The sequence below is a fragment of the Etheostoma spectabile genome, unplaced genomic scaffold (genome assembly GCF_008692095.1).
Source record: "Etheostoma spectabile isolate EspeVRDwgs_2016 unplaced genomic scaffold, UIUC_Espe_1.0 scaffold00001853, whole genome shotgun sequence".
NCBI classification, from domain to species: Eukaryota; Metazoa; Chordata; class Actinopteri; order Perciformes; family Percidae; genus Etheostoma; species Etheostoma spectabile.
In genome coordinates, this window is record NW_022602819.1 from 128,294 (window position 1) to 155,542 (window position 27,249).

The 27,249-nt window shown below is 42.3% G+C and overlaps 1 protein-coding gene across 1 annotated transcript; it reads left to right on the top strand.

Annotated features, from left to right (window-relative positions):
• LOC116675377 (zinc finger protein 91) lies at positions 1–26,997 on the top strand. The gene is made up of 5 exons (XM_032507242.1): positions 1–794; positions 5,166–5,217; positions 10,480–10,560; positions 12,714–13,367; positions 25,092–26,997. Exons 1-5 carry the CDS (start codon positions 142–144, stop codon positions 26,199–26,201), a joined length of 2,550 nt encoding a protein of 849 aa, XP_032363133.1. The 5' UTR covers positions 1–141; the 3' UTR covers positions 26,202–26,997.
• The last annotated feature ends 252 nt before the right edge of the window (positions 26,998–27,249 follow it).

The following is a 27,249-nucleotide window of genomic DNA, read 5'->3' on the forward strand; positions in this document are numbered from 1 at the left end:
ATACATCAACGCAGTCACACTGGAGAGAAGCCCTACAGCTGTGATCAATGTGGTAAAACCTTTACTGATAGTAGTGGCCTTAAATCTCACCAGCTTGTTCACACCGGAGAGAAGCCATACTGGTGTGAATACTGTGGGAAAATGTTTTCTCGAAGTAATGCCCTTAAAATACATCAACGCATTCACACTGGAGAGAAGCCGTACAGCTGTGATATATGTGGTAAAACCTTTTCTGAGAGCAGTGGCCTTAAATCTCACCGACGTGTTCACACTGGAGAAAAGCCGTACTCGTGTAAACAATGTGGGAAAACGTATGTTGTGAGTAGCAGCCTTAAATATCACCAACGTGTTCACACTGTGGAGAAACCATACCGGTGTGATCAATGTGGGAAAACCTTCACTACTAGTAATGGCTTTAAATATCACCAGCGCATTCACACTGGAGAGAAGCCGTACAGCTGTGAACACTGTGGGGAAACATTTTCTCAGAGCGGTAGCCTTAAAGCTCACCAGCGCAGACACACCGGAGAGAAGCCATACTCGTGTGAACAATGTGGGAAAACGTTTTCTGTGAGTAGTCGCCTTAAATCTCACCAACGTGTTCATAGTGGAGAGAAGCCGTACCCGTGTGAACACTGTGGAAAAACGTTTTCTGGCAGTACTCACCTTAAATCTCACCAACGTGTTCACACTGGAGAGAAGCCGTACTGGTGTGAACAATGTGGGAAAATGTTTTCTCACAGCTGTAACCTTAAACGACACCAGTGCCTTCACACTGGAGAGAATCCGAAATAGTCTGAACAGGTACATTAGCTTTAAATAAGCAAAACTACAACGGGACACATGAAAGTGCAGCTTCAAGAGAAAACTATCATCTATCTATGTATTTAGAGAGATATGTGTGTATATGTTAATTTAATCAAGTATCCTGTCTTATAAATTAGGGCTGCACAATTATGGCCAAGGTGATGATTACGATTATTTGATTTTAACCAACAGCATAGTCACCAAGGCTATTTATAACTGCATCCATATTGTGTTACATTCCTCTTATGTTGACGTTGTATGTTGTACAAACCTACAGCTGCAACACATGGAACATTATCTGAAATAGCTTAGGATATATATTTTTTTTAATGTATCTCTGTGAAAGCTCCGTCACTTGTTTTCTACAATAACTGATTCAAATAGCTAGGGAGAGGGGGGGGTGCGATGGACGTACTCACAGCGAGACGCCTGACTCATTAGGCTCCGTTACTCTACCAACTGAAGTTAGTTGCGTTTAATAACTGCTTCTGTGTTTTTCGCCGTAGAGCCCTGTGAGCTAACAGACACCGACTAGCACCCTAGAGCCCTGTGAGCTAACTAGCACCCTAGAGCCCTGTGAGCTAGTAGACAACAACTAGCACCCTAGAGCCCTGTGAGTTAACAGACAACAACTAGCACCCTAGAGCCCTGTGAACTAACAGACACCGACTAGCACCCTAGAGCCCTGGGAGCTAACAGACATTAACTAGCAACCTAGAGCCCTGTGAGCTAACAGACATTAACTAGCACCCTAAAGCCCTGTGAGCTAATAGACATTAACTAGCACCCTAGAGCCCTGTGAGCTAACAGACAACAACTAGCACCCTAGAGCCCTGTGAGCTAACAGACACCGACTAGCACCCTAGAGCCCTGGGAGCTAACAGACACTAACTAGCACCCTAGAGCCCTGTAAGCTAACAGACGCTAACTAGCACCCTAGAGCCCTGTGAGCTAGTACAGTGGGGTTCGAAAGTTTGGGCCCCCCCAGTTAAAACTTTCTTATTAATGTGCATAAAGAAGCCAAGAAAAGATGGAAAAATGTCCAAAAGGCATCAAATGACAGATTAGACATTCGTAAAAAATTTGTCACAAAAAGTTTTATTTCATCATTTGGACTATCAAAATAACAGAAAACATAGAAATGACATTATTATTATTACATTATGTTGAGATCAGGAGATTGTGAAGGCCATGGCAAAACCTTCAGTTTACGCCTCTTGATGTAATCCCCCGTGGATTTTGAGGTGTGTTTAGGATCATTATCCATTTGTAGAAGCCATCCTCTCTTTAACTTGAGCTTTTTCACAGATGGCATCAAGTTAGCGTCCAAAATTTGCTGAAATTGTATTGAATCTATTTTTCCTTCTACTCGTAAAATGTTCCCTGTGCCATGAGAACAGCTGATTGTGTTCAGGGGGGGGGGTTGCGAGCTTTTGGCTAATTCTGGCATTTTTAACCCATGTATAATCATTTGTTTTATTAATTTGATCTGTCTTCTTCTTCTTAAATAAACTGAACTGAGTTGAACTTTGACATTTAGTTTCTTCTTATTTTACAGATTTAATCTTTTTTATGACACTCGTATGACATCATACTTCAGTTTACCACAAACATTTAACATCAACACACATCTGGAGATACGTGGTTTTCATTGGACAAGAAGGGGAAAAACCTGAAAAGTAACTAGAAACTCCCCTTCAGAAAATGGCGTAGTGTTGTGGCGATGTTGTGCGTCCATGTTTGGTTAAAACCTCGGCGCTCTGTATCGACTTCTCTTTTTTTCCCATGAGCTGATGTTTTTGAGGGATAACAGCTGATTCAGTTCTTAGCTCGCCGCCACAGTGGTCCGACCGTTCTCTTAATACATCCATGGGTCCGACCGCTCCCACACCTTACACTTCTTCTACTGCTTTTTAATAGCGCCTTGCCACCAGAGAAGAAGAAGCTGAATACGTTGGCACAAAAAAGAAAGCCCAGGTCTGGTGTAGTGGTTATAGACGGTGTGATTTATTTTTATTTTTCTTCTTTTCAGTTTTCATTAATTTCTTTTTACTCAGTAACGATAGGATTTGTAATGTAGCAAAATACAATCCTTCATTTAAAATCAAGTACATTTTGAAAACTACTTGAAAAGTACACAACAAAACTGCTCAATACAGTAACGTAAGTAATGTATTTTATTATTTTCCACCTCTGCCAATACCTCACTGTCCAGTGTGTATTAAATGAACCAAACTGAGTGAACTATGTGAATTTCCCCTCACCAGATATACGTATAAAGGGATGTCTTTCTTCTACATCTGTGTTACTTCTTGACATTAATAGAATAATTCTACAACGTATGAATTTCTGGTGTCGATGTGCATTTGATCCGATGACGCCGTGACGTCTTCATAACTTCAGAGTCAGAGAGACGTCAGAACCTGTCCAACCTGTTCCCAGGAATCTTATAGTTTGCCTATAATCTCTCTCTAATCTCTTATTTCTAATCATTTATTTTAGAGATGGACATATATTTTTAAATATAAAAAAAAAAATTCAAGTATTTTATTCATTAGCATGTTATTTGACGTGAGCTTTTACTTTGAAAAGTAAGAGAGAGAGCCTATTGTTTAAAGTATTTTATTCCAGATGCAAGCTTTTATTTTGAAATTTAGATCTCCGGGACGGCACCAGGTGGGACGGCATGACATGGGACGCTCCAGGCTGCAGCCATACACTCTTGGACCCACTCAGTGTGAGAGAAGTCCCCCATCAGATGATGGAGTTCTACTATCTGTCCACTAGATGGAGCTAACTGACCATCTAATGAGCTAAAGATCAGCAACTTGTACAGCAGCAGGTTTCTCTCCAAGTGGCCTCCGTGTGACATATACATCGACGTATACGTTGTACATTTAGCTTTTAATACTACCTTGATACTTCCTCCACAACAGCCCCTGTTTCTCATGTGGCCCCTTGGGAAAATGAATTGCCCCCCCTTTTCCTAGGACAACGTTGTAGAAGACTGGCTAAATTATTCACATACGTCTGCTCCTACAGGCTGTTTAACCCTCTATTGCATGTTGTTGCCATATGGCAACAAATTCTTTTTCTTAGTGTTTTTCACAATAAACCATGTAAAATGCATTGTTTTTTGTTTAATTGTGTAAATAGGTCTTTTGTTTTGAAGTTGTACTCATTTGATGACTTCACATACCCACAGAGTCCTGTTCCCCCCCCCCCCCCCCCCCCCTTTCCAGACATGTGCCACACTAAGGCTCACGCTCCAGGATCAGCCAAAATGTAGTTGTTTTTCTCAATTTTAGAAGCATTTCTTTGAAAAATAAAAAATTCAACTGTTATCTGGAATAAGTAACCTTTAATTTTTCATCATTTAAACCAGTTAAAATTTTGTATTTTTTCTGTAAAAGGCTCAAATTAATTTGTTGCCATATGGCAACGTGAAATGTGTACATTTTGCCTAATGGGCTCAATTGAATTACTATAACTTTAGGCTACTCTAACACTATGTTTGCAAATATTTATAATGTTTTGAAAGAAAAACATGAAATGTATTTATATTATGTTATTCCAGCCATTTTGTAATTAATATATTATCTAAGTTATTAATTACACACTAATGTAAATGAATTGCTCAACAATTAAAATGAGTTATTCCAAAGGAAATCATGTTGGCGCACTCAAATTATGTGTTGGTCCCCTGACATTTATAGTCAATATACCCTTCTGATTTAAAAAGGGAGTTCCTAAAGGAAGATTATGGATCAGAAATATGTTTTCAGTGGCCATATAGTTCAGTAATTGTAAGTTTAGTCAGTGTGTTGTGCTTATTTTGCCCCTAATCAAGTACATGGTATCCGTGTGTCTTGTTTCAGGTGTATATGACACACTTATTACAGTGTTATTATTAATAATTATCAAAAACTACAATTAAAACTAAACTAATTTGACTGTAAACACATTGGGCTATACATGTTGATACATATAAGGTGAATTTGTTTAGTAATTATTTCAATAAAAGCATGTTTTTGGCACTTTCCACGAATGCGCGTTGTTGCCATATGGCAACAAATTACCAACTACCCCCCCTTCAATTTTTATTTTTATTTTTTTCCTACAATTACATAATTTAAGCATCCTGGAGTAATAAAAACACATCAAGACATTTTTACCATGTTTAGAAAATAATTCATGCAATAGAGGGAAGAAGCTAGCTGTGTGACATATACATCGACGTATACGTTGTACTTTTAGCTTTTAATACTTACTACCTTGATACTTCCTCCATAACTTCCTCCCCTGTTTCTCATGTGGCCCCTTAGCATCTGTTCCCTGTAATGTTTTTGTTTCTTCAGTTTTTTGGAGCTGGCACAGCATCGTGAAAACGTTGATCTACTGTCAGCTGTTGTCAGAGGACGCAGGGGAGGGAAACAAGAAATAAAAACACAAACACTCAAAACCAAAACTGCAGATCCACTCACTCACAGTCATGAAGTCGTTTCCTGTATATCGGTAGTTTAATGTAAAAGAAATACAGACACTTTATGATCCTTTTCTGTGTGAAAGGGCCGCACACACCTCGTAAAAAACATACAGACTATAGTGTTTGTCCGCTTGTAGAGCAGATAGTTAAGTTCTGGCTGTAATAGGCCTGTGTGGTTAACTCAGCTGCAAACGCCAGTAATAGATGTCTTTGGTTGGTCTGGAGTCCGGTCAGGTCTACCCGGCAGCACTGAAGCTTGGAATGGGATAGGAGCGACAACCCTCTAATACGCACCCCCCCGCTGCTCTCTGGCCGCTGTCGCCAGTTTGGTGATTCTGGTGAAGCGTAGTGTTGAACATCAGCTCCTCTTACGTTACGCGTGCAATGGAGCCGGCCAGCAGAGTTAAAACACTTCTATTGGAGGATTATAATATATGGTCTATTGGTGAAGCTTCATTGATCACTTTAAGGGGGGGGGCACATTTAGTCCCGACCGGGCATAAAATAATACAGCTGAGTCAGGGACATGTAGACCAGTAAGGGGGTAATCCCATAGACCGTTAATATTAATAATATAATCAATATCTATACAGTCTATGGGTAATCCCACGCATCCCCTTTATTTCTTTCAGCTAGAATATAAAGTACAGCTTCCAGCATGAAGCGTATCCCACAATCCACTGCAACATGAGGTCACACAGGTGGGACGCCGCCTGTGCTCCAGAGACCCGTCGACAAATGTGAGTAGATATTAAATTTATTTCTGCTGCAGTCAGGAGAAAGATGCTTTTATTGTTTTAATTTGGAGATATTCTTCTCACCCAAGAGGGAGGGAGCGGTGAATGTAAAGGTAAATGTCAAGCAGTGAAAAAAAAAAGTACTAAGGTAGTAAATATTAACAGCTAAATGTACTTTAAGTAACAAAAGTAATATTTGACACGGAGGCCACTTGGAGAGATACCTGCTGCTGTACAAGTTGCTGATCTTTAGCTCATTAGATGGTCAGTTAGCTCCATCTAGTGGACAGATAGTAGAGGTCCATCATCTGATGAAACTCAGTACACAGAGACCTCAAACTGTCTGACAACAACAGGAAGGTGACAAATGTGAAGGAGGATCAGTCATATCCTGATCATCCAGACAGATTTGACATCTCGCCTCAGCTGCTGTGTAGAGATGGTCTGACTGGTCGCTGTTACTGGGAGGTCGAGAAGAGAGGGAAGGTTTATATATCAGTGAGTTACAGAGGAATCAGAAGGAAAGGAGACAGTGAAGACTGTGTGTTTGGATATAATGATCATTCCTGGAGACTGGACTGCTCTGATGAAGATGGTTACTTTGTCTTTCACAATAACAGAGGAACACGCCTCATGTCCTCCTCTGTCTCTAACAGAGTAGCAGTGTATGTGGACGTTCCTGCTGACTCTCTGTCCTTCTACACAGTCTCCTCTGACTCACTGATCCACCTCCACACCTTCTACACCACATTCACTCAGCCTCTCTATCCTGAGTTTTGGGTCTGCTCTGGTTCCTCAGTGTCTCTGTGTCCTCTGCAGGACTGAGAGTCTCTCCTGTGGACAGAAACACTGACTGAAGACCAGCTGCTGAAATCAAAGTTCAGTCTGTTCACCATCACACACGCTCTGCACTGTGAAGCAGATCTGAGACTCAAACACAAAAACATTCATCTGATTTCATCTCTGGTTATCAACATTTGAACTGTTTGACTAAAACACTTCATGATATGTCACATCTCAAAATTAATCAACTTGTATTGATCACTATTATGTCCCTTATACTTTCAGTCATATTGTAAAATATTTAAAATGTGGTAAACAAATGTTTCTATAAACAATCATCATATAGTCTAATGTTTCTAAATGCTTTTAATAAAATCTATATGTTTCACCATTTGTTCATTTGATCATATCATGATTTCATTCATCAGTTGTCTTTCTTTACTGGGATTGATACATCCCCCCATAATAAAAAACTATGTACCTCAGTGCAGCCTACTCAAAATAACTATTATATTTCCTGTACATACATAAAGACATTTGCACCATAAATTAATGCAGAAAAGACACAAATTGTTGCAGAAAATGAAGTGTCCCCCCCCCCATGTTGAACCCAAGGTTGTGTCTGTGTTTCAACTCCTAATTAAAAGGTAAAGTTTGCGTCCACTAAAGGTTCAGTTGTTGTCTCTGACAGACTCAGATTATTATTCTAATAATATTATGGGATGGATCCCTACAGAGATAGACCTTTAGTTAAAGAGTAAGATCCTTTTAGTTTAACATGAAACAGCCCTGAAATCACAATCACCAAACCCACCAGACTCCATGTAAATAATCACTACTTTTAGCGTGTACAGAGCAGCATATCTCCACCAGACTCCATGTAAATACTCACTACTTTTAGCATGTATAGAGCAGCATATCTCCACCAGACTCCATGTAAATAATCACTACTTTAAGCATGTATAGAGCAGCATATCTCCACCAGACTCCATGTAAAAAATCACTACTTTTAGCGTGTATAGAGCAGCATATCTTCACCAGACTCCATGTAAATAATCCCTACTTTTAGCATGTATAGAGCAGCATATCTCCACCAGACTCCATGTAAATAATCACTACTTTAAGCATATATAGAGCAGCATATCTCCACCAGACTCCATGTAAATAATCAATACTTTTAGTGAGTATAGAGCAGCATATCTTCACCAGACTCCATGTAAATAATCACTACTTTTAGTGTGTATAGAGCAGCATATGTCCACCAGACTCCATGTAAATAATCACCACTTTTAGCGTGTAAAGAGCAGCATATGGTTACATTTATTTCAGCTTGAATGTGTGATACACCCTTAAGGGATAACATAATAACCAGCGTAGCGTTTAGTACGAATTTCAAATTTTATTGGTAAGCAATATTAACGTAGCGGGGAAACAAAGAAAGCGGAACCAATGTGCGGGGATCGGTACACCACGGGGCCCAGGTGACGGACACTCTTTGGAGATGAGGATGGCGGTTTGTTTTCTCACTCACTGATGCCGTAATTCTGCTTTCCAGGTTGGTACTCGGTAAAAATGACAAAAGACGGTTTCCTTCTGACGTGCGTATGGTGTACTGAAGCTGTGGTGGGTTAGTTATGGAGGTTATGATGTGTAAAGGCGAGCTACAGAGCCGCGTTTGTAACCGCGGGAAACGGGTTTCGTAAACAATAGAGCTAGCGGCTAGCTAAAAGGTGTGTATCGGGGTGGGATCATAGACCGTTAAAGAAATGGACCAACAGGTCCCGTTGCTCTTTCCCGGTGATGTTGAGCGTTACTGCGCAGCCTCCAACTGAGCTTGAAGACGTAGATGTGACGTGAGCAACCTGTCTGAAAGCTGTAAGTCTTCTGGTAGCTGTGCAAGAGAAATCTCAATCATTCCCAATCAGCAGAGAAGGAGAGGTAGATATATGTTAGGAGATAACATAGACACAGGCTAATTATTGCTAACTAACATGCTAGTTACATGAACATTGACACAGGCTAATTAATGCTAACTAACATGCTAGTTAACATTAACATAGGCTCAGGCTAATTACTGCTGACTAACATGCTAGTCAACATTAACATAGAAACAGGCTAATTACTGCTAACTAACATGCTAGTTAACATTAACATAGAAACAGGCTAATTACTGCTAACTAACATGCTAGTCAACATTAACATAGAAACAGGCTAATTACTGCTAACTAACATGCTAGTTAGCGTAGGGTTGTGTGTGTGATTCTGGGTGCTGGTGCTTCCATTCCCTGGTAATGAGTTATTTCGTGGTTTTTAACGTATCCTGACAGGATCATTGATGTTAAAATGTTGTTTAACACTTAAAGGGGAGTTCCTCCTAAAAGTTCTACAGAGTATTAGTAAAGGAATGTATTATAAGTTGAACTATTATCCCCAGGTGTATGATGGCTCATGTTTTGACTCTGAAGTCGTTTGAATATTTATTTCCAGCCAAAGAGGGTTTATGATTTCCATGATGACATTAGTATAATGGAGGAGTTTTGGAGGTAGAAAGAAGAGATAGATATTATTATTGAAACGGTACAGTAAAGGTGATATTTATTTTGGTAAGGACGAGACTATTTCTGGGAATTTGAGTGTGGAAGATTTTGCCCACTGAAAAATGGGGAGTAAAGAAAATGGTGTTACGGTTCTTAAATTGAAGTGAAACATGTTTTCACTAGGGGAATGTTGTTGTTGAGGACTGTTTTATGCTTTTGTGTTTTGGAGAATTTGTAATAAACAGAGATTTGGAGACGAGGACGGCGGTTCGTTCTCTCACTCACTGACTCCGTGATTCTGTTTTCCAGGGTTTCTCCTATGAGAGTTAAGTAGTGAACCCCAATCAAGGAAATTCATTTGTTACCCCGGTTTCTCGATTTGAAACCACCGCCTTGGGGCAGACGTCAAGCTGGCAACCAGAGCAGGAAAGGAGGAGGAAGAGGAAGAGGAGCCTGCAGCAGTGAAGGAGGAAGAGGAGGAGGAGGGGCCTGCAGCTGTGAAGGAGGAAGAGGAGAAGCAGCCTGCAGCAGTGAAGGAAGAAAAGGAGGAGGAGCCTGCAGTAGTAAAGGAGGAGGAGGAAGAGCATGCAGAAGTAAATGAGGAAGAGGAGGAGGATCCTGCAGTAGTAAAGGAGGAAGAGGAGGAGGAGCCTGCAGTAGTAAAGGAGGAAGAGGTGGAGGAGGAAGAGCTTGCAGTAGTAAAGGAGGAAGAGGAAGAGCAGCCTGCCGCAGTGAAGGAGGAAGAGGAGGAGGAGCCTGCAGCAGTGAAGGAGGAAGAGGAGGAGCATGTGGTGGAGAAGGTTTTGGACCGCAGAGTGGTGAAGGGAAGAGTAGAGTTTCTGCTGAAATGGAAGGGGTTCTCAGAGTAAGTATGAGTCTAGAATATTAATAATTATTGTGTGTGTGTGTATATATATACACATATACGTATACAAATAACCTTACACCATGGCAACAGATAAAAGGAATAATCCATATTAGCAGCTAGAGTGAGAATGTATTTCCTAAAAAACAAAGTGTGAGGAGATGTTCTCCTGTCTGCACTCACCTTTCCAGTGAGGAGAACACATGGGAGCCGCAAGACAACCTGGACCTGGACCTGATCACCGAGTACATGCAGAGACACGAGGAGACGGAGGGCACAAGGAAAGGTGTCAGGGAGGCATCGGGAGACTCAGAGGAGCGAGGGAGCAAAAGAAAGAAGGAGGAGGTGAGTGAAGGAAAGAGGTTACTCTAGACTGAAGAGACCAGGAATCTAATCTCAATATTAATGAATGCACACAGACGCTTTCACACAGAGAGAGAGAGAGAGAGAGAGATTATTGCTAAATATATGTGGATAGGGCAACAATATTATTATGCAAGGTTAAAACTCATAAGTTCTGCTAAAAATAAATGTTTTAGTCATTGTTTAAAGGTCTCCATAGTCTGTGGTTTCTTTGAGGAGGATAGCAAGAGGATAACTTGGTGTAGCAGCACCGGATGGTTTCATTTGTCTCTCTACCGACAGAACTACTCCTTTAAAAATAAAACACAGCTACGTGTTGAAATTGACCGGAATTCTCCTTTAAGGAGCAACACTTCCCATAAAAACTGTCCTGGAATTTGTGTGTGTGTGTGTGTGTGTGTGTGTGTGTGTGTGTGTGTGTGTGTGTGTTTTAATGGTATATGACGAACCGTCTAATACAACACACATAGTCTGTGTAGGCGATCTAACCTCCGTCCTCTGTGTCGGCGCTCTAACCTCCGTCCCCGTCCTCTGTCTCTGTGTCGGCGCTCTAACCTCCGTCCCCGTCCTCTGTCTCTGCGCTCTAACTTCCGTCCCTGTCCCCTGTCTCTGAGTTGGTTCTCTAACCTCCGTCCCCGTCCTCTGTCTCTGTGATGGCGCTCTAACCTCCGTCCCCGTCCTCTGTCTCTGTGTCGGCGCTCTAACCTCCGTCCCCGTCCTCTGTCTATGTGTCGGCGCTCTAACCTCCGTCCCCGTCCTCTGTCTCTGTGTTGGCGCTCTAACCTCCATCCTCCGTCTCTGTTTCGGCGCTCTAACCCTTGTCCCGTCCTCTGTCTCTGTGTCGGCGCTCTAACCTCCGTCCCCGTCCTCTGTCTCTGTGTCGGCGCTCTAACCCTTGCCCCGTCTTCTGTCTCTGTGTTGGCGCTCTAACCTCCGTCCCGGTCCTCTGTCTCTGTGTTGGCTCGCTATCCTCTTTCCCCGTCCCCTGTCTTTGTGTTGGCGCTCTAACCTCCGTCCCCGTCCTCTGTCTCTGTGTCGGCGCTCTAACCTCCGTCCTCTGTCTCTGTGTTGGCGCTCCAACCTCCGTCCTCTGTCTCTGTATCGGCGCTCTAACCTCCGTCCTCTGTCTCTGTGTCTGCGCTCTAACTTCCGTTACTGTCCCCTGTCTCTGTGTTGGCGCTCTAACCTCCGTCCCCGTCTTCTGTCTCTGTGTTGGCGCTCTAACCTCTATCATGGGTGCATCATGGGAAGTCCCCCAGCAGTTTAGGCCTATAGCAGCATCAGACGATGAGAGTAAGATGGGGGATGTAATGTCTGTTCCCTTCCAAGTGACCAATGGTGTTCGCCAGGGAGGAATTCTGTCTCCTTTTCTTTTTAATATGTATATGAATGAGTTGTCTTTGATTTTAAATGCATGTGGTACAGGCTGTAGGGTTGGTGATTTACTGATTAATCTCCTAATGTATGCAGATGATTTGGTCATCTTCAGCCCGTATAGTGCTGGTCTCCAACAGCTTCTGAGAGTATCCACACAATATGGTGTTGATTTTGATATAAAATACAATGCTAAAAAGAGTAAAATCATGATTATCAGAAGTAGAGAAGACAGACAAGCAACCTTCCCTGACTTCTATCTGTCTGGCACTGCACTTATGGTGTGCAGTGAGATTACGTATTTGGGCCATATTATTGCAAATGACCTTTGTAATGATGACGATATCTCTTCAGAGCGTATTGTAAATGATCTGATAATGTCGTGGAGCCGTTATTTTCACCTTGGTCCGACTAGTTTATAACTGTACCCATTATTACTAAACCTAGCCATCACGCACCGCCCCCCCACACACCCCCACCAGTAACATTTCTATCTGAAGGTTAACCTGAAGAGAGTGTGCAAAGGATTTAGTTTTTAAATTGCCAATCATTAAAGTTGGGAAACTTTCCTGAAAAAATGTAGAATATTTCTGAACTTCCATAATAACATGTCTGCAACCGGCACATATTTTCCTTCATTTTATCATAATTTATTGTATGAAGAGTGAGAGCAAGTCCAGGGTTTAAGAAGGTTGTTCACTAACTCTCTCTCTCTCTCTCTCTCTCTCTCTCTCTCTCTCTCTGTTTGTCTGTTGCTATAGAAACAATCCTTCACAACATCTGATACTTTAAAGATTCATCAGAGAGTTCACACTGGAGAGAATCTACACAGCTGTGATCAATGTGGAGCAGCTTTTACACTGAAGAGTAACCTAATAATACATCAACGCAATCACACCGAAGAGAAACCATACCGGTGTGATCAATGTGGGAAAACCTATACTAATAGTTGGAGCATTAAATATCACCAACGTGTTCACAACGGAGAGAAGCCATACTCGTGTGAACACTGTGGGAAAACGTTTTCTGTGAGTAGTAGCCTTAAATCTCACCGACGCATTCACACTGGAGAGAAGCCGTACGGCTGCAAGCTATGTGGTAAAACATTTTCTGAAAGCAGTAGTCTTAAATGTCACCAACGTATTCACACCAAAGAGAAGCCGTACTTGTGTGAACAATGTGGGAAAACGTTTTCTGTGAGTAGTGCCCTTAAATCTCACCAGCGTGTTCACACTGGAGAGAAACCGTACCGGTGTGATCAATGTGGGAAAATCTTTACTCACAGTAGTGCCTTTAAAGATCACCAGCGTGTTCACACCGGAGAGAAGCCGCACTGGTGTGAACAATGTGGGAAAATGTTTTCTCGGAGTAGTTACCTTAAAAAACATCAACGCATTCACACTCGAGAGAAGCCAAAATAATAGGGGGGGGCTGCGCGGAGAGTAAGTGGAGAGATCCAAACAGGCACAGCTTTACAGATGAAATGGGTCATGTAAGGCAAAATTAAACCATATCAATTTGCTTAGTTTGTGTAGAAGCAGTGGATGCAAGGACATTACGACACTACGCTCTGCCCTGCCACGTCCTGCTGTGCCTTGAAATGCCCACAGTGCCCTGCTATGCCATGAACTACTATAAAGAACTACTACAAACTACTATTTTTTTATGACTATTATTGCCACTCTTCATTCTAACCCCAACCGGCCCGTCAGACACCGCCTTACAAGAGCCTGGGTCTTTCTCAGGTTTCTGCCTAAAAGGAAGTTTTTCCTCACCACTCTCGCACTGTTGCTGCTCTGGAGGAAACTGCTAGAACTGTTGGGTCCTTGTAAATTCGGGCGTGTGGTCTAGACCCACTCTATCTCTAAAGTGTCTCGAGATAACTCTTGTTATGAATTGATACTATAAATAAAATTGAATTGAATTAGGTGCACCGGTGCGACCTGGGAAAATGTCACCGTACGTACACACCGCCACAGACTTGAGCTGCAAAAAAGCTCTGGCCGCCCCGCCAAGAACGTTTGTCAAAAAGTACGGGGAAGCTTTGTGACGCTTTGGCCGCTCTGACGTGGCGGCGTTTTCTGTCCGACCAGTAGAAGCACATGCAGCCACGGCCAATACACTGACACTAGAAACCTTTATAAATTACATATATAATGACAGAAGTTGTATTAATTGGTCACAACGGAGTCTGTTAGCACTTAGCTCGCTCGTTAGCCGCTGAGCCATAGCGGCGTGCAGGCAGAGCAAGCAGCCGCCGGACTGATCTAGGGACCCAGACTAACCTAGGGACCCGTGCCAGACTTCACTGTAAGCGGATGTGACCGCCAGTTAGCGTTAACTTGTTCCTATGTACAAACAACGTTATATTATAAACGAAAGGTAACCCAGCGACGGCGATTATGAGCTTGTCCTCAGAATTAATGTTTTGGTAGGAACGAAAGATTACATCGTATGTTTCTCCAGGATCAGCCAGCGTGAAGGACGTCTATATTCCGATTGGAGGCTGGCGTTAGCCGCTGCTTGCCGCTGAACCGCTCATTAGCATAAAAATTGACGCCCAAAACGCGACGCCGACAGATTTGCCGCTCCTTGCAGCTGAAAGAAGCCGGCTTCCATTGAAAATGAATGACTTCCGGTAACTTTAGACGCTCAAGTCGGTGGCGGTGTGAACGTACGGTCATCCGCACCCTAGAGCCCTGTGACCTAACAGACACCAACTAGCACCCTCGAGCCCTGTGAGCTAACAGACTGGTCACTGCTGTTGTCTGAAAAACAACACAGACGGACAGATTAGATATTCGTATAATATGTCACAAAAAATTAGATTTTTTTTACATTATTTACACTTTCAAAATAACTGAAAACTAAAAAGGGACGTCTGCACAAGTTTGGGCACCCTGCAGAGTTAATACCTTGTACTGCCCCCCCCCCCCCCCCCCCTTTGGCGAGTATCACAGCTTGGAAACGCTTCTTGTAGCAGCCAAGAGTCTTTAATTGTTTGAGGTATCTTTGCCCAATCTTCCTTCCGAAAGTCTTCCAGTTATTTGAGATTTTTGTCTGTCATGCACTGCTCCTTTAAGGTCTATCCATAGATTTACATTACGTTAAGGTCAGGAGATTGTGAAGGCCATGGCAAAACCTTCAGTTTAATCTTCTTGATGTAATCCACTGTGGAGTTTGAGGTGTGTTTAGGATCATTATCCATTTGTAGAAGCCATCCTCTCTTTAACTTCAGCTTTTTCACAGATGGCATCAAGTTAGTGTCTAAAATCTGCTTAAATTGTATTGAATCTATTTTTCCTTCTACTGGTGAAATGTTCCGTGCCATGAGAACAGCTGATTTACTCAGGGGGAAGTTTGCAAGCTTTTGGCTAATTCTGGGATTTTTAACCCATGTATAATCATTTGTTTTATTAATTTGATCTGTCTTCTTCTTAAATAAACTGAACTGAGTTGAACTTTGACATTTAGTTTCTTCTTATTTTACAGATTTATTCTTTTATATGACACTCTTATGACATCATACTTCAGTTTATCACAAACATTCAACATCAACACACATCTGGAGATACGTGGTTTTCATTGGACTAGAAGGGAAGGGATGTTTTTGAGGGATAACAGCTGATTCCCGTCCATGTTAATGTCTCCCATTCAGTTCTCAGCTCGCCGCCACAGGGGTCAGACCGTTCTCTTAACACATCCATGGGTCCGACCGCTCCCACACGTTACACTTCTATTTCTTTTTAATTGCGCCTTGCAACCAGAGAAGAAGAAGCTGCATACAATGTGCATTTGATCCAATGACGTTGTGACATCTTCATAACTTCAGAGTCAGAGAGACGTCAGAACCAGTCCAACCTGTTCCCAGAGCCAGTTAGTGTAAGAGAAGTCCCCCATCAGGAATCTTTTAGTTTTCCTATTTATTTTAGAGACTGATATATATATTTTAAAAAAATAAAAAAAAATTCAAATATTTTATTCATTAGCATGCTAGTTGACGTGAGTTTTTACTTTGAAAAGTAAGAGAGATAGCCTAATTGTTAAATATTTTATTCCAGATGCAAGGTTTTATTTTGAAATTTAGATCTCGGGGACGGCACCGGGTGGGATGGCAGAAGGAATTTTTTTAGTTTGCCTATGATCTGCTTTTATTTTATAGACAGAAATATATTTTGTAAGTATTTTATTCATAGCATGACAGTTGACGTAAGCTTATTTTATTCCAGATGCAAGCTTTTATTTTGAAAAGTAGAAGCTCGGAGATGGCACCAGGCGGGGACAGCATGACATGGGATGCTCCAGGCTGCAGCCATACACTCTTGGACCCAGTCAGTGTCCCTCATCAGGTGATGGAGTTCTACTATCTGTCCACTAGATGGAGCTAACTGACCATCTAATGAGCTCAAGATCAGCAACTTGTACAGCAGCAGGTATCTCTCCAAGTGGCCTCCATGTGACATATACATCGACGTATACTTTGTACTTTTATCTGTTAATACTTACTACCTTGATACTTCCCCCACAACAGCCCCTGTTCCTCATGTGGCCCCTTGGGTAAATGAATTGCCCCCCCTTTCCCTAGGACAACGTATATAGGAGACAGGCTAAATTAATTCTCATACATCTGCTCATACGGGCTGTTTAGGTGTGATGAAGCTAGCTTCTAGTCTGGGCCTAACCCTAGTTAGCGGAGCATCTGTTCCCTGGAATGTTGATGTTTCTTCAGTTTTTTTGGAGCCGGCACAGCATCGTGAAAACGTTGATCTACTGTCAGCTGTTGTCAGAGGACGCAGGGGAGGGAAACAAGAAATAAAAACACAAACTCTCAAAACCCAAACTGCAGATCCGCTCACTGACAGTCATGAAGTCGTTTCCAGTAATTTGGTAGTTTAATGTAAAAGAAATACAGACACTTTATGATCCTTTTCTGTGTGAAAGGGCCGCTCACACCTCGTAAAAAACATACAGACTATAGTGTTTGTCCGCTTGTAGAGCAGATAGTTAAGTTCTGGCTGTAATAGGCCTGTGTGGTTAACTCAGCTGCAAACCCCAATATTAGATCTCTTTGGTTGGTCTGGAGTCCGGTCAGGTCTACCCGGCAACACTGAAGCCCGGGATGGGATAGGAGCGACAACTCTCCAATACGCACCACCACGCTGCTCTCTGGCCGCTGTCGCCAGTTTGGTGATTCTGGTGAACCGTAGTGTTGAACATCAGCTCCAGTTACGTTACACGTGCAATGGAGCCGGCCAGCAGAGTTAAAATACTTCTATTGGTGGATTATAATACACCGGGCCTAAAGTAATTCAGCAGAGTCAGGGACATGTAAACCAGAAAGGGGGTAATCCCATAGACCGTTAATATTAATAATATAATCAATATCTATACAGTCTATGGGTAATCCCATGCATCCCCTTTATTTCTTTCAGCTAGAATATAAAGTACAGCTTCCAGCATGAAGCGTATCCCTCAATCCACTGCAACATGAGGTCACACAGGTGGGACGCTGCCTGTGCTCCAGAGACCCGTCGACAAATGTGAGTAGATATTAAATTTATTTCTGCTGCAGTCAGGAGAAAGATGCTTTTATTGTTTTAATTTGGAGATATTCTCCTCACCCAAAAGGGAGGGAGCGGAGAATGTAAAGGTAAATGTCAAGCAGTGAAAAAAAAAAGTACTAAGGTAGTAAATATTAACAGCTAAATGTACTTTAAGTAACAAAAGTAATGTGTCACACGGAGGCCACTTGGAGAGATACCTGCTGCTGTACAAGTGGCTGATCTTTAGCTCATTAGATGGTCAGTTAGCTCCATCTAGTGGACAGATAGTAGAGGTCCATCATTTGATGAAACTCAGTACACAGAGACCTCAAACTGTCTGACAACAACAGGAAGGTGACAAATGTGAAGGAGGATCAGTCATATCCTGATCATCCAGACAGATTTGACATCTCGCCTCAGCTGCTGTGTAGAGATGGTCTGACTGGTCGCTGTTACTGGGAGGTCGAGAGGAGAGGAAGGGTTGATATATCAGTGAGTTACAGAGGAATCAGAAGGAAAGGAGGCAGTGAAGACTGTGTGTTTGGATTTAATGATCATTCCTGGACTCTGAACTGGTCTGATGGTGGTTACTCTGTCTGGCACAATAAGAGAAGAACAGCCCTCACTTCCTGTTCTGTCTCTAACAGAGTAGCAGTGTATGTGGACGTTCCTGCTGGCTCTCTGTCCTTCTACACAGTCTCCTCTGACTCACTGATCCACCTCCACACCTTCAACACCACAGTCACTCAGCCTCTCTATCCTGAGTTTTGGGTCTGCTCTGGTTCCTCAGTGTCTCTGTGTCCTCTGCAGGACTGAGAGTCTCTCCTGTGGACAGAAACACTGACTGAAGACCAGCTGCTGAAATCAAAGTTCAGTCTGTTCACCATCACACACACTCTGCACTGTGAAGCAGATCTGAGACTCAAACACAAAAACATTCATCTGATTTCATCTCTGGTTATCAACATTTGAACTGTTTGACTAAAACACTTCATGATATGTCACATCTAAAAATTAATCAACTTGTATTGGTCACTATTATGTCCTTTATACTTTCAATCATATTGTAAAATATTTAAAATGTGGTAAACAAATGTTTCTATAAACAATCATCATATAGTCTAATGTTTCTAAATGCTTTTAATAAAATCTATATGTTTCACCATTTGTTCATTTGATCATATCATGATTTCATTCATCAGTTGTCTTTCTTTACTGGGATTGATACACCCCCCCATAATAAAAAACTATGTACCTCAGTGCAGCCTATTCAAAATAACTATTATATTTCATTTACATACATAAAGACATTTGCACCATAAATTAATGCAGAAAAGACACAAATTGTTGCAGAAAATGAAGTGTCCCCCCCCCATGTTGAACCCAAGGTTGTGTCATATTTTCAACTCCTAATTAAAAGGTAAAGTTTGCGTCCACTAAAGGTTCAGTTGTTGTCTCTGACAGACTCAGATTATTATTCTAATAATATTATGGGATGGATCCCTACAGAGATAGAGCTTTAGTTAAAGAGTAAGATCCTTTTAGTTTAACATGAAACAGCCCCGAAATCACCATCACCAAAGCCACCAGACTCCATGTAAATAATCACTACTTTCAGCGTGTATAGAGCAGCATATCTCCACCAGACTCCATGTAAATAATCACTACTTTTAGCGTGTACAGAGCAGCATATCTCCACCAGACTCCATGTAAATAATCACTACTTTTAGCGTGTATAGAGCAGCATATCTCCACCAGACTCCATGTAAATAATCACTACTTTTAGTATGTATAGAGCAGCAAATCTCAACCAGACTCCATGTAAATAATCACTACTTTTAGTGTGTATAGAGCAGCATATCTCCACCAGACTCTATGTAAATAATCACTACTTTTAGTGTGTATAGAGCAACATATCTCCACCAGACTCTATGTAAATAATCACTACTTTTAGTGTGTATAGAGCAGCATATCTCCACCAGACTCTATGTAAATAATCACTACTTTTAGCGTGTATAGAGCAGCATATTGCCACATTTATTTCAGCTTGAATGTGAGATACAACCTTAAGGGATAACATAATAACCAGCGTAGCGTTTAGTATGAATTTCAAATTTTATTGGTAAGCAATATTAACGTAGCGGGGAAACAAAGAAAGCGGAACCAATGTGCGGGTCTCGGTACACCACGGGGCCCAGGTGACGGACACTTTCCTCCTCTTTGGAGACGAGGATGGCGGTTTGTTTTCTCACTCTCTGATGCCGTAATTCTGCTTTCCAGGTTGGTACTCGGTAAAAATGACAAAAGACGGTTTCCCTCTGACGTGTGTGTGGTGTACTGAAGCTGTGGTGGGTTAGTTATGGAGTTTATGATGTGTAAAGGCGAGCTACAGAGCCGCGTTTGTAACCGCGGGAAACGGGTGTCGTAAACAATAGAGCTAGCGGCTAGCTAACAGGTGTGTATCGGGGTGGGATCATGACAGTTAAAGACATGGACCAACAGGTCCCGTTGCTCTGGACGGAGACCAGTGAAGTCTATTAGAAGCTCTTTCCCGGTGATGCTGAGCGTTACTGCGCAGACTCCAACTGAGCTTGAAGACGTAGATGTGACTTGAGCAACCTGTCTGAAAGCTGTAAGTCTTCTGGTAGCTGTGCAAGAGAAATCTCAATCATTCCCAATCAGCAGAGACGGAGAGGTAGGTATATGTTAGGAGATAACATAGACACAGGCTAATTACTGCTAACCAACAGGCTAGTTAACATTAACATAGGCACAGGCTAAATACTGCTAACTAACATGCTAGTTAACATTAACATAGACACAGGCTAATTACTGCTAACTAACAGTCTAGTTAACATTAACATAGACACATGCTATTTACTGCTAACTTACATGCTAGTTAACATAGGGTTGTGTGTGTGATTCTGGGTGCTGGTGCTTCCAGTCCCTGGTAATGAATTATTTCGTGGTTTTTAACGTATCCTGACAGGATTGTTAATGTTTAAATGTTGTTTAACACTTAAAGGAGAGTTCCTCCTAAAAGTTCTACAGAGTATTAGTAAAGGAATGTATTATAAGTTGAATTATTATCCCCAGGTGTATGATGGTTCAGGTTTTCCATGATGACATTAGTATAATGGAGGAGTTTTGGAGGTAGAAAGAAGAGATATATATATTATTATTGAAACTGTACAGTAAGGGTGATATTTATGTTGGTAAGGACGAGACTATTTCTGGGAATTTGAGTGTGGAAGATTTTGCCCACTGAAAAATGGCGAGTAAAGAAATTGGTGTTACGGTTCTTAAATTGAAGTGAAACGTGTTTCCACGAGGGGAATGTTGTTGTTGAGGACTGTTTTATGCTTTTGTGTTTTGGAGAATTTGTAATAAACAGAGATTTGGAGACGAGGACGGCGGTTCGTTCTCTCACTCACTGACTCCGTGATTCTGTTTTCCAGGGTTTCTCCTATGAGAGTTAAGTAGTGAACCCCAATCAAGAAAATTCATTTGTTACCCCGGTTACTCAATTTGAAACCACCGCCTTGGGGCAGACGTCAAGCTGGCGACCGTAGCAGGAAAGAAGGAGGAAGAGGAGGAGGAGCCTGCAGTAGCAGTGAAGGAGGAAGAGGAGGAGTATGTGGTGGAGAAGGTTTTGGACCGCAGAGTGGTGAAGGGAAGAGTAGAGTTTCTGCTGAAATGGAAGGGGTTCTCAGAGTAAGTGTAAGTCTGTAATATTAATGCTTGGTGTTCTTATTCCATATACACACACATTCACACATACTTTCAACATAATTTTCGGCATCCTCAAAGTTGAAGGTTTGGTATTTTGACACTAAGGTGCAGACCCACAAATAACCTTACAACATGGCAACAGATAAAAGGAATAATCCAAATTAGCAGCTAGAGTGAGAATGTATTTCCTAAAAAACAAAGTGTGAGGAGATGTTCTTCTGTCTGCACTCACCTTTCCAGTGAGGAGAACACATGGGAGCCGCAAGACAACCTGGACCTGGACCTGATCACCGAGTACATGCAGAGACACGAGGAGGAGGAGGAGGAGGAGGAGGAGGAGGAGGTGAGTGAAGGAAAGAGGTTACTGCAGACTTAAGAGACCCAGGAATCTAATCTCAATATTAATGAACGCACACAGACGCCTTCACAAATGTCTTATACGATTTTTATAGAAACGACTCTGGACATTGCGATATGCACATGTCTGGTAGTCGGGCTGCAATGGATCACCAACCTCACGGCTCGGTTTGGATCAGGTTTGAGTCAAAGATCAGATACATTTTTCAGACCAGCACAAAAACGTTGTCATGTCAACAGACTTTTTGCTTTATCATTCCTTTCCCGTTTTCAGACTTCTTGAAGTGAAGAACGAAAGTCAAAACTATTCTGTAGCTCGCTGTCAACTGTCATGGGTCTTACTGCCTTGTTATCTTCAATAATGGCGTTTTTCCACTGCATGGTATCTACTCTAATCGCCTTTTTTGTTTTTTTTGGTCCCTGGGACCTGCTAGGTACTTTTTTTAGTACTACCTCAGTCGAGGTTCCAAGCGAGCTGAGGCGATACCAAAAGGTGACGTGGAAACCTGCAGACTGCTGGTTGGTCAGATCACTGCGTTGTTAGCAGACCAGAGTGTGGAGTGTGAGTCAGAAAAACAAACGCGACATTTAAAAAAAAAAAAAAAAAAAAAACAGACACCGACAGATTATCTACTCTCTGCACTATTCTCACTTTTCAACTTTATAATATTAAGGTCTATTAGGGGCTTAGGGTTAGGGTTGCACACCATTACTTTAAAAAAAAAAACAAGACAATATAACAAAGAAAAGTTTTTATTTAGCTTTTCAAGTACAGCATCAAACCCTCCCGTATTTCCCGGTCTTCTTCCTCTGCCCCCTCCCTGTGACAGTGTCCCCCCGGAAACACAAGCAGTACACAGCATAAGTATTATGGTGTGTAATCATGGTTGCTAAAGTTCATATACTTTATATAGCATATAGTAAATACTGACTGTAACCCTGAACACATTCAAATGTTAGCTAACGTTACCAGGAAACTTAACTTACCCTTTTGTGTCGTCATGTCGACGTCTGAACTCCGTCAGAATTCCCAAACTCCTGTTTGTTTTTTTTCAGTGGTGATTTTTGTTGCTTCCTTCTGCTAACCCTGAAACTAAAAATTTCTTCTGGCTGTGGCAAGTAGCCGACGTGCTGTTGTGAGTTGCGTTGAAAATTACATCATCATGCGTAGCTATGGTGACTAGCCACGCTGAGGCTTTACTCAATCTGCGATGGAAAACGGACGTAGAATGCGTTGAGTCGAGTAGAGGCGAGATGAGTCAAGCGGTTACCAGCAGTGGAAAAACGCCATAATAGACATGTGTTCTGCTACCATGTGGAAGGTTAGCCCAGGGGGGGGGGCAATTAATTTTTACAGGGGGCCGCATGAGCAACCCGAGCACTGCTGGAGGGCCACATCGACAATATTTCAATTAAATTTGGCCCAATATTATTTTTGATATAACATAAGATAAATATTAATAAAAATAATAATTTAATTTAACCTAACTTAACTTTATACAAAAGCAGATTGCTTTTGATGGTTTTATTTAAACTCTTAATCCTTAAATAATTATATTAGGCTATGTGAAATTAAAATAAGAAAACAAAAACAATCATTGTATCAATGCAATTTATTTTTAACTTGTTCACTCTCCTCCCTTGCGTGCTCTTCATCAGACAGATTCCGGTATTTATCCTCGTGCTTCGTGTAGCGGCGATTCAAATTATAATCTTTAAACACAGCAACCTGTGCACCACAAATTATGCACACAGCTTTACCTTTAATTTCTTTTTTTAGCGTGAGCGGACATCTCGGGGGGGGGGGGGGGGGGGTAACCGGGCATCACTTGTCGCTGTGCACCTTCACTCACAGGTTACGCACGGACATACGTCCATAAATGACACTTTTCAAAATAAAAGCAGCACAGTTGTATTGCACGCACGACATAGATGTTTTTTTAAATTTATTTTGTAATTTGTGATTGCCGCTGTTTATCTTAACTCACAATCACGAACGCGCATACGTCCCCACGGAAGTAATACAAATAACGCTTTTCAAAACAAAAGCAGCACCGTTGTATTGCACACTCGACATAGACATTTTTTTCATTTATTTTGTAATTTATGATTAGCCTCACGCGGGCCGGACAGGGACGCACAAAGGGCCGGATGTGGCCCGCGGGCCGTAAGATGCCCAGGTCTGGGTTAGCCCGTGTTACACACAGAGAGAGAGAGAGAGAGACAGCCAGCCAGAGAGAGAGAGAGAAAGACAGCCAGCCAGAGAGAGAGAAAGACAGCCAGCCAGAGAGAGAGAGACAGCCAGCCAGCCAGCCAGAGAGAGAGAGAGAGAGAGAGCCAGCCAGCCAGCCAGAGAGACAGCCAGCCAGCCAGCCAGAGAGACAGCCAGCCAGCCAGAGAGAGAGAGACAGCCAGCCAGAGAGAGAGAAAGACAGCCAGCCAGAGAGAGAGAAAGACAGCCAGCCAGAGAGAGAGACAGCCAGCCAGCCAGCCAGAGAGAGAGACAGCCAGCCAGCCAGCCAGCCAGAGAGAGAGACAGCCAGCCAGCCATCCAGAGAGAGAGACAGCCTGCCAGCCAGAGAGAGAGGGAGCCAGCCAGCCAGCCAGCCAGAGAAAGAAACAGACCGCCAGCCAGCCAGAGAGAGAGAGAGAGCCAGCCAGCCAGAGATAGAGAGACAACCAGCCAGCCAGAGAGAGAGACAACCAGCCAGCCAGAGAGAGAGAGACAGCCAGCCAGCCAGAGAGAGAGAGAGACAGCCAGCCAGAGAGAGAGAGAGAGACAGCCAGCCAGAGAGAGAGATTATTGCCTAACCTGGATCTGGTCTCATCGTTAAGTATCTGATTGGAAGACCTCGATTGGAAGACCTCGGTGCCTTGGCAGGAGTGATGTGTAGACGCTCCGATAAATAAGAAGTCAACAACCCATTTAAAATCTTGAGAAATACGCTTTTAATGGAGCGTGGCCAAAACAGGTGTGATGTGGTCCTGCTTTTTGGTCCCGGGTTAAAAGTTGAGCAGCTGTGTTCTGGACTAACCAACCAACGGAGGAATGACTGATCCAATCAACAACAAAGAGTTACAGTAGTCTAATCCAGACGTAATAATGCATATATGACTCTTTCTAAGTGATTGTGCAACAGGTAAGGCTTGACCTTAGCCCAAAGTCTCAGCTGGAAGAAAGTGGTTTTAACAACAGAACTAATCTGTTTGTCAAATTTAAAAGCACATTCTTGGCAAAAGGACGAATATTGGAGCCTAAAGAACATCTACACAGGCATTACCAACCAAACTACAACCAAACAACAATGTCAGTCTTATTTTCATTGAGACGGAGATAATTCTGATCCAACCATATTTCAGATCCCTCAGGCAGTTCAGCAAAGGCTGAAGTGTATCCTTATCACTGATTTTTACAGGCAAATAGATTTGTATATCGTCTGCAAAACAGGGTTTAAGAAGGTTGTTCACTAACTCTCTCTCTCGGTTTGTCTGTTGCTATAGAAACAGAGAAGAGGAAAGGGACCAAAATGTCACCACTGTCAACACTGTGACAAATCCTTCACAACATCTGGAACTTTAAAGATTCATCAGAGAGTTCACACTGGAGAGAATCTACACAGCTGTGATCAATGCGGGGCAGCTTTCACACTGAAGAGTACCCTAAAATTACATCAACACAGTCACGCTGGAGAGAAGCCGTACAGCTGTGATCTATGTGGTAACGCCTTTACTGATAATGACTTTATAAGACACCAGCTCGTTCACACCGGAGAGAAGCTGTACAGCTGTGAACATTGTGGGAAAACATTTTCTGAGAGCCGTAACCTTAAATCTCACCTGCGCATTCACACCAGAGAGAAGCCGTACTGTTGTGATATATGTGGTAGAGCATTTTCTGAGAGTGGTACTCTTAAATCTCACCAGCGCACTCACACCGGAGAGAAGCCGTACTCGTGTGAATGTGGGGAAACGTTCTCTCAGAGCTGTAGTCTTAAACGACACCAGCGCATTCACACTGGAGAGAAGCCGTACTGTTGTGATATATGTGGTAGAGCATTTTCTGAGAGCGGTAGTCTTAAATCTCACCAACGTGTTCACACCGGAGAGAAGCCGTACTTGTGTGAATGTGGGGAAACGTTCTCTCAGAGCTCTAGTCTTAAACAACACCAGCGCATTCACACCGGAGAGAAGCTGTACTGTTGTGATATATGTGGTAGAGCATTTTCTGAGAGCGGTAGTCTTAAATCTCACCAGCGCATTCACACCGGAGAGAAGCCGTACTCGTGTGAATGTGGGGAAACGTTCTCTCAGAGCTGTAGTCTTAAACGACACCAACGCATTCACACTGGAGAGAAGCCGTACTGTTGTGATACATGTGGTAGAGCATTTTCTGACAACGGTAGTCTTAAATCTCACCAACGTGTTCACACCGGAGAGAAGCCGTACAGCTGTGATATATGTGGTAGAGCATTTTCTCAAGTTGGTAGCCTTAAATCTCACCGACGTGCACACAATGGAGAGAAACCGTACCGGTGTGATCAATGTGGGAAATCATTTTCTCAGAGTAGTAACCTTAAATCTCACCAGCGCAGACACACTGAAGAGAAGTCGAAATAGTCTGAACAAGTACATTAGCTTTAAATAAGCAAAACTACAAAGAGACTTATGAAAGTGCAGCTTCAAGAAAAAACTATAAACAATTACTACAGTGGGGTTTGAAGGTTTGGACACCCCAGGTAAAAATGTGTATTAATGTGCATAAAGAAGCCAAGAAAAGATGGGAAAATCTCCAAAAAACCTCAAATGACAGATTAGACATTCGTATAATACGTCACAAAAAGTTGGATTTTATTTCCATCATTTACACTTTCAAAATAACAGAAAACAAAGAAATGACGTCTGCAAAAGTTTGGGGCCCCCTGCAGAATTAATACCATGTACCCCCCCCCCCTCCCCCTTCTTGTAGCCAGCCAAGAGTCTTTAATTCTTGTTTGAGGTATCTTCGCCCATTCTTTCTCCAACAGTCTTCCAGTTCTTTGAGATCTGTACCTGGATCTGGTCAGTCACGCACTGCTCTTTTAAAGGTCTATCCATAGATTTTACATTATGTTGAGGTCAGGAGATTGTGAAGGCCATGGCAAAACCTTCAGTTTACTCTTCTTGATGTAATCCACAGTGGAGTTTGAGGTGTGTTTAGGATCATTATCCGTTTGTAGAAGCCATCCTCTCTTTAACTTCAGCTTTTTCACTGATGGCATTGAGTTAGCGTCCAAAATTTGCTGAAATTGTATTGAATCCATTTCTCCTTCTACTCGTGAAATGTTCCCTGTGCCATGAGAACGGCTGATTGTATTCAGGGGGAGGTTTGCGAGCTTTTGACTAATTCTGGGATTTTTAACCCATGTATAATCATTTGTTTTATTAATTTGATCTGTCTTCTTAAATAAACTGAACTGAGTTGAACTTTGACATTTATTTTCTTCTTATTTTACAGATTTATTCTTTTTTATGACACTCTTATGACATCATACTTCAGTTTACCACAAACATTTAACATCAACATACAGCTGGAGATACGTGGTTTTCATTGGATAAGAAGGTAAAAAACCTGAAAAGTAACTAGAAACTCCCCTTCAGAAAATGGCGTAGTGTTGTGGCGATGTTG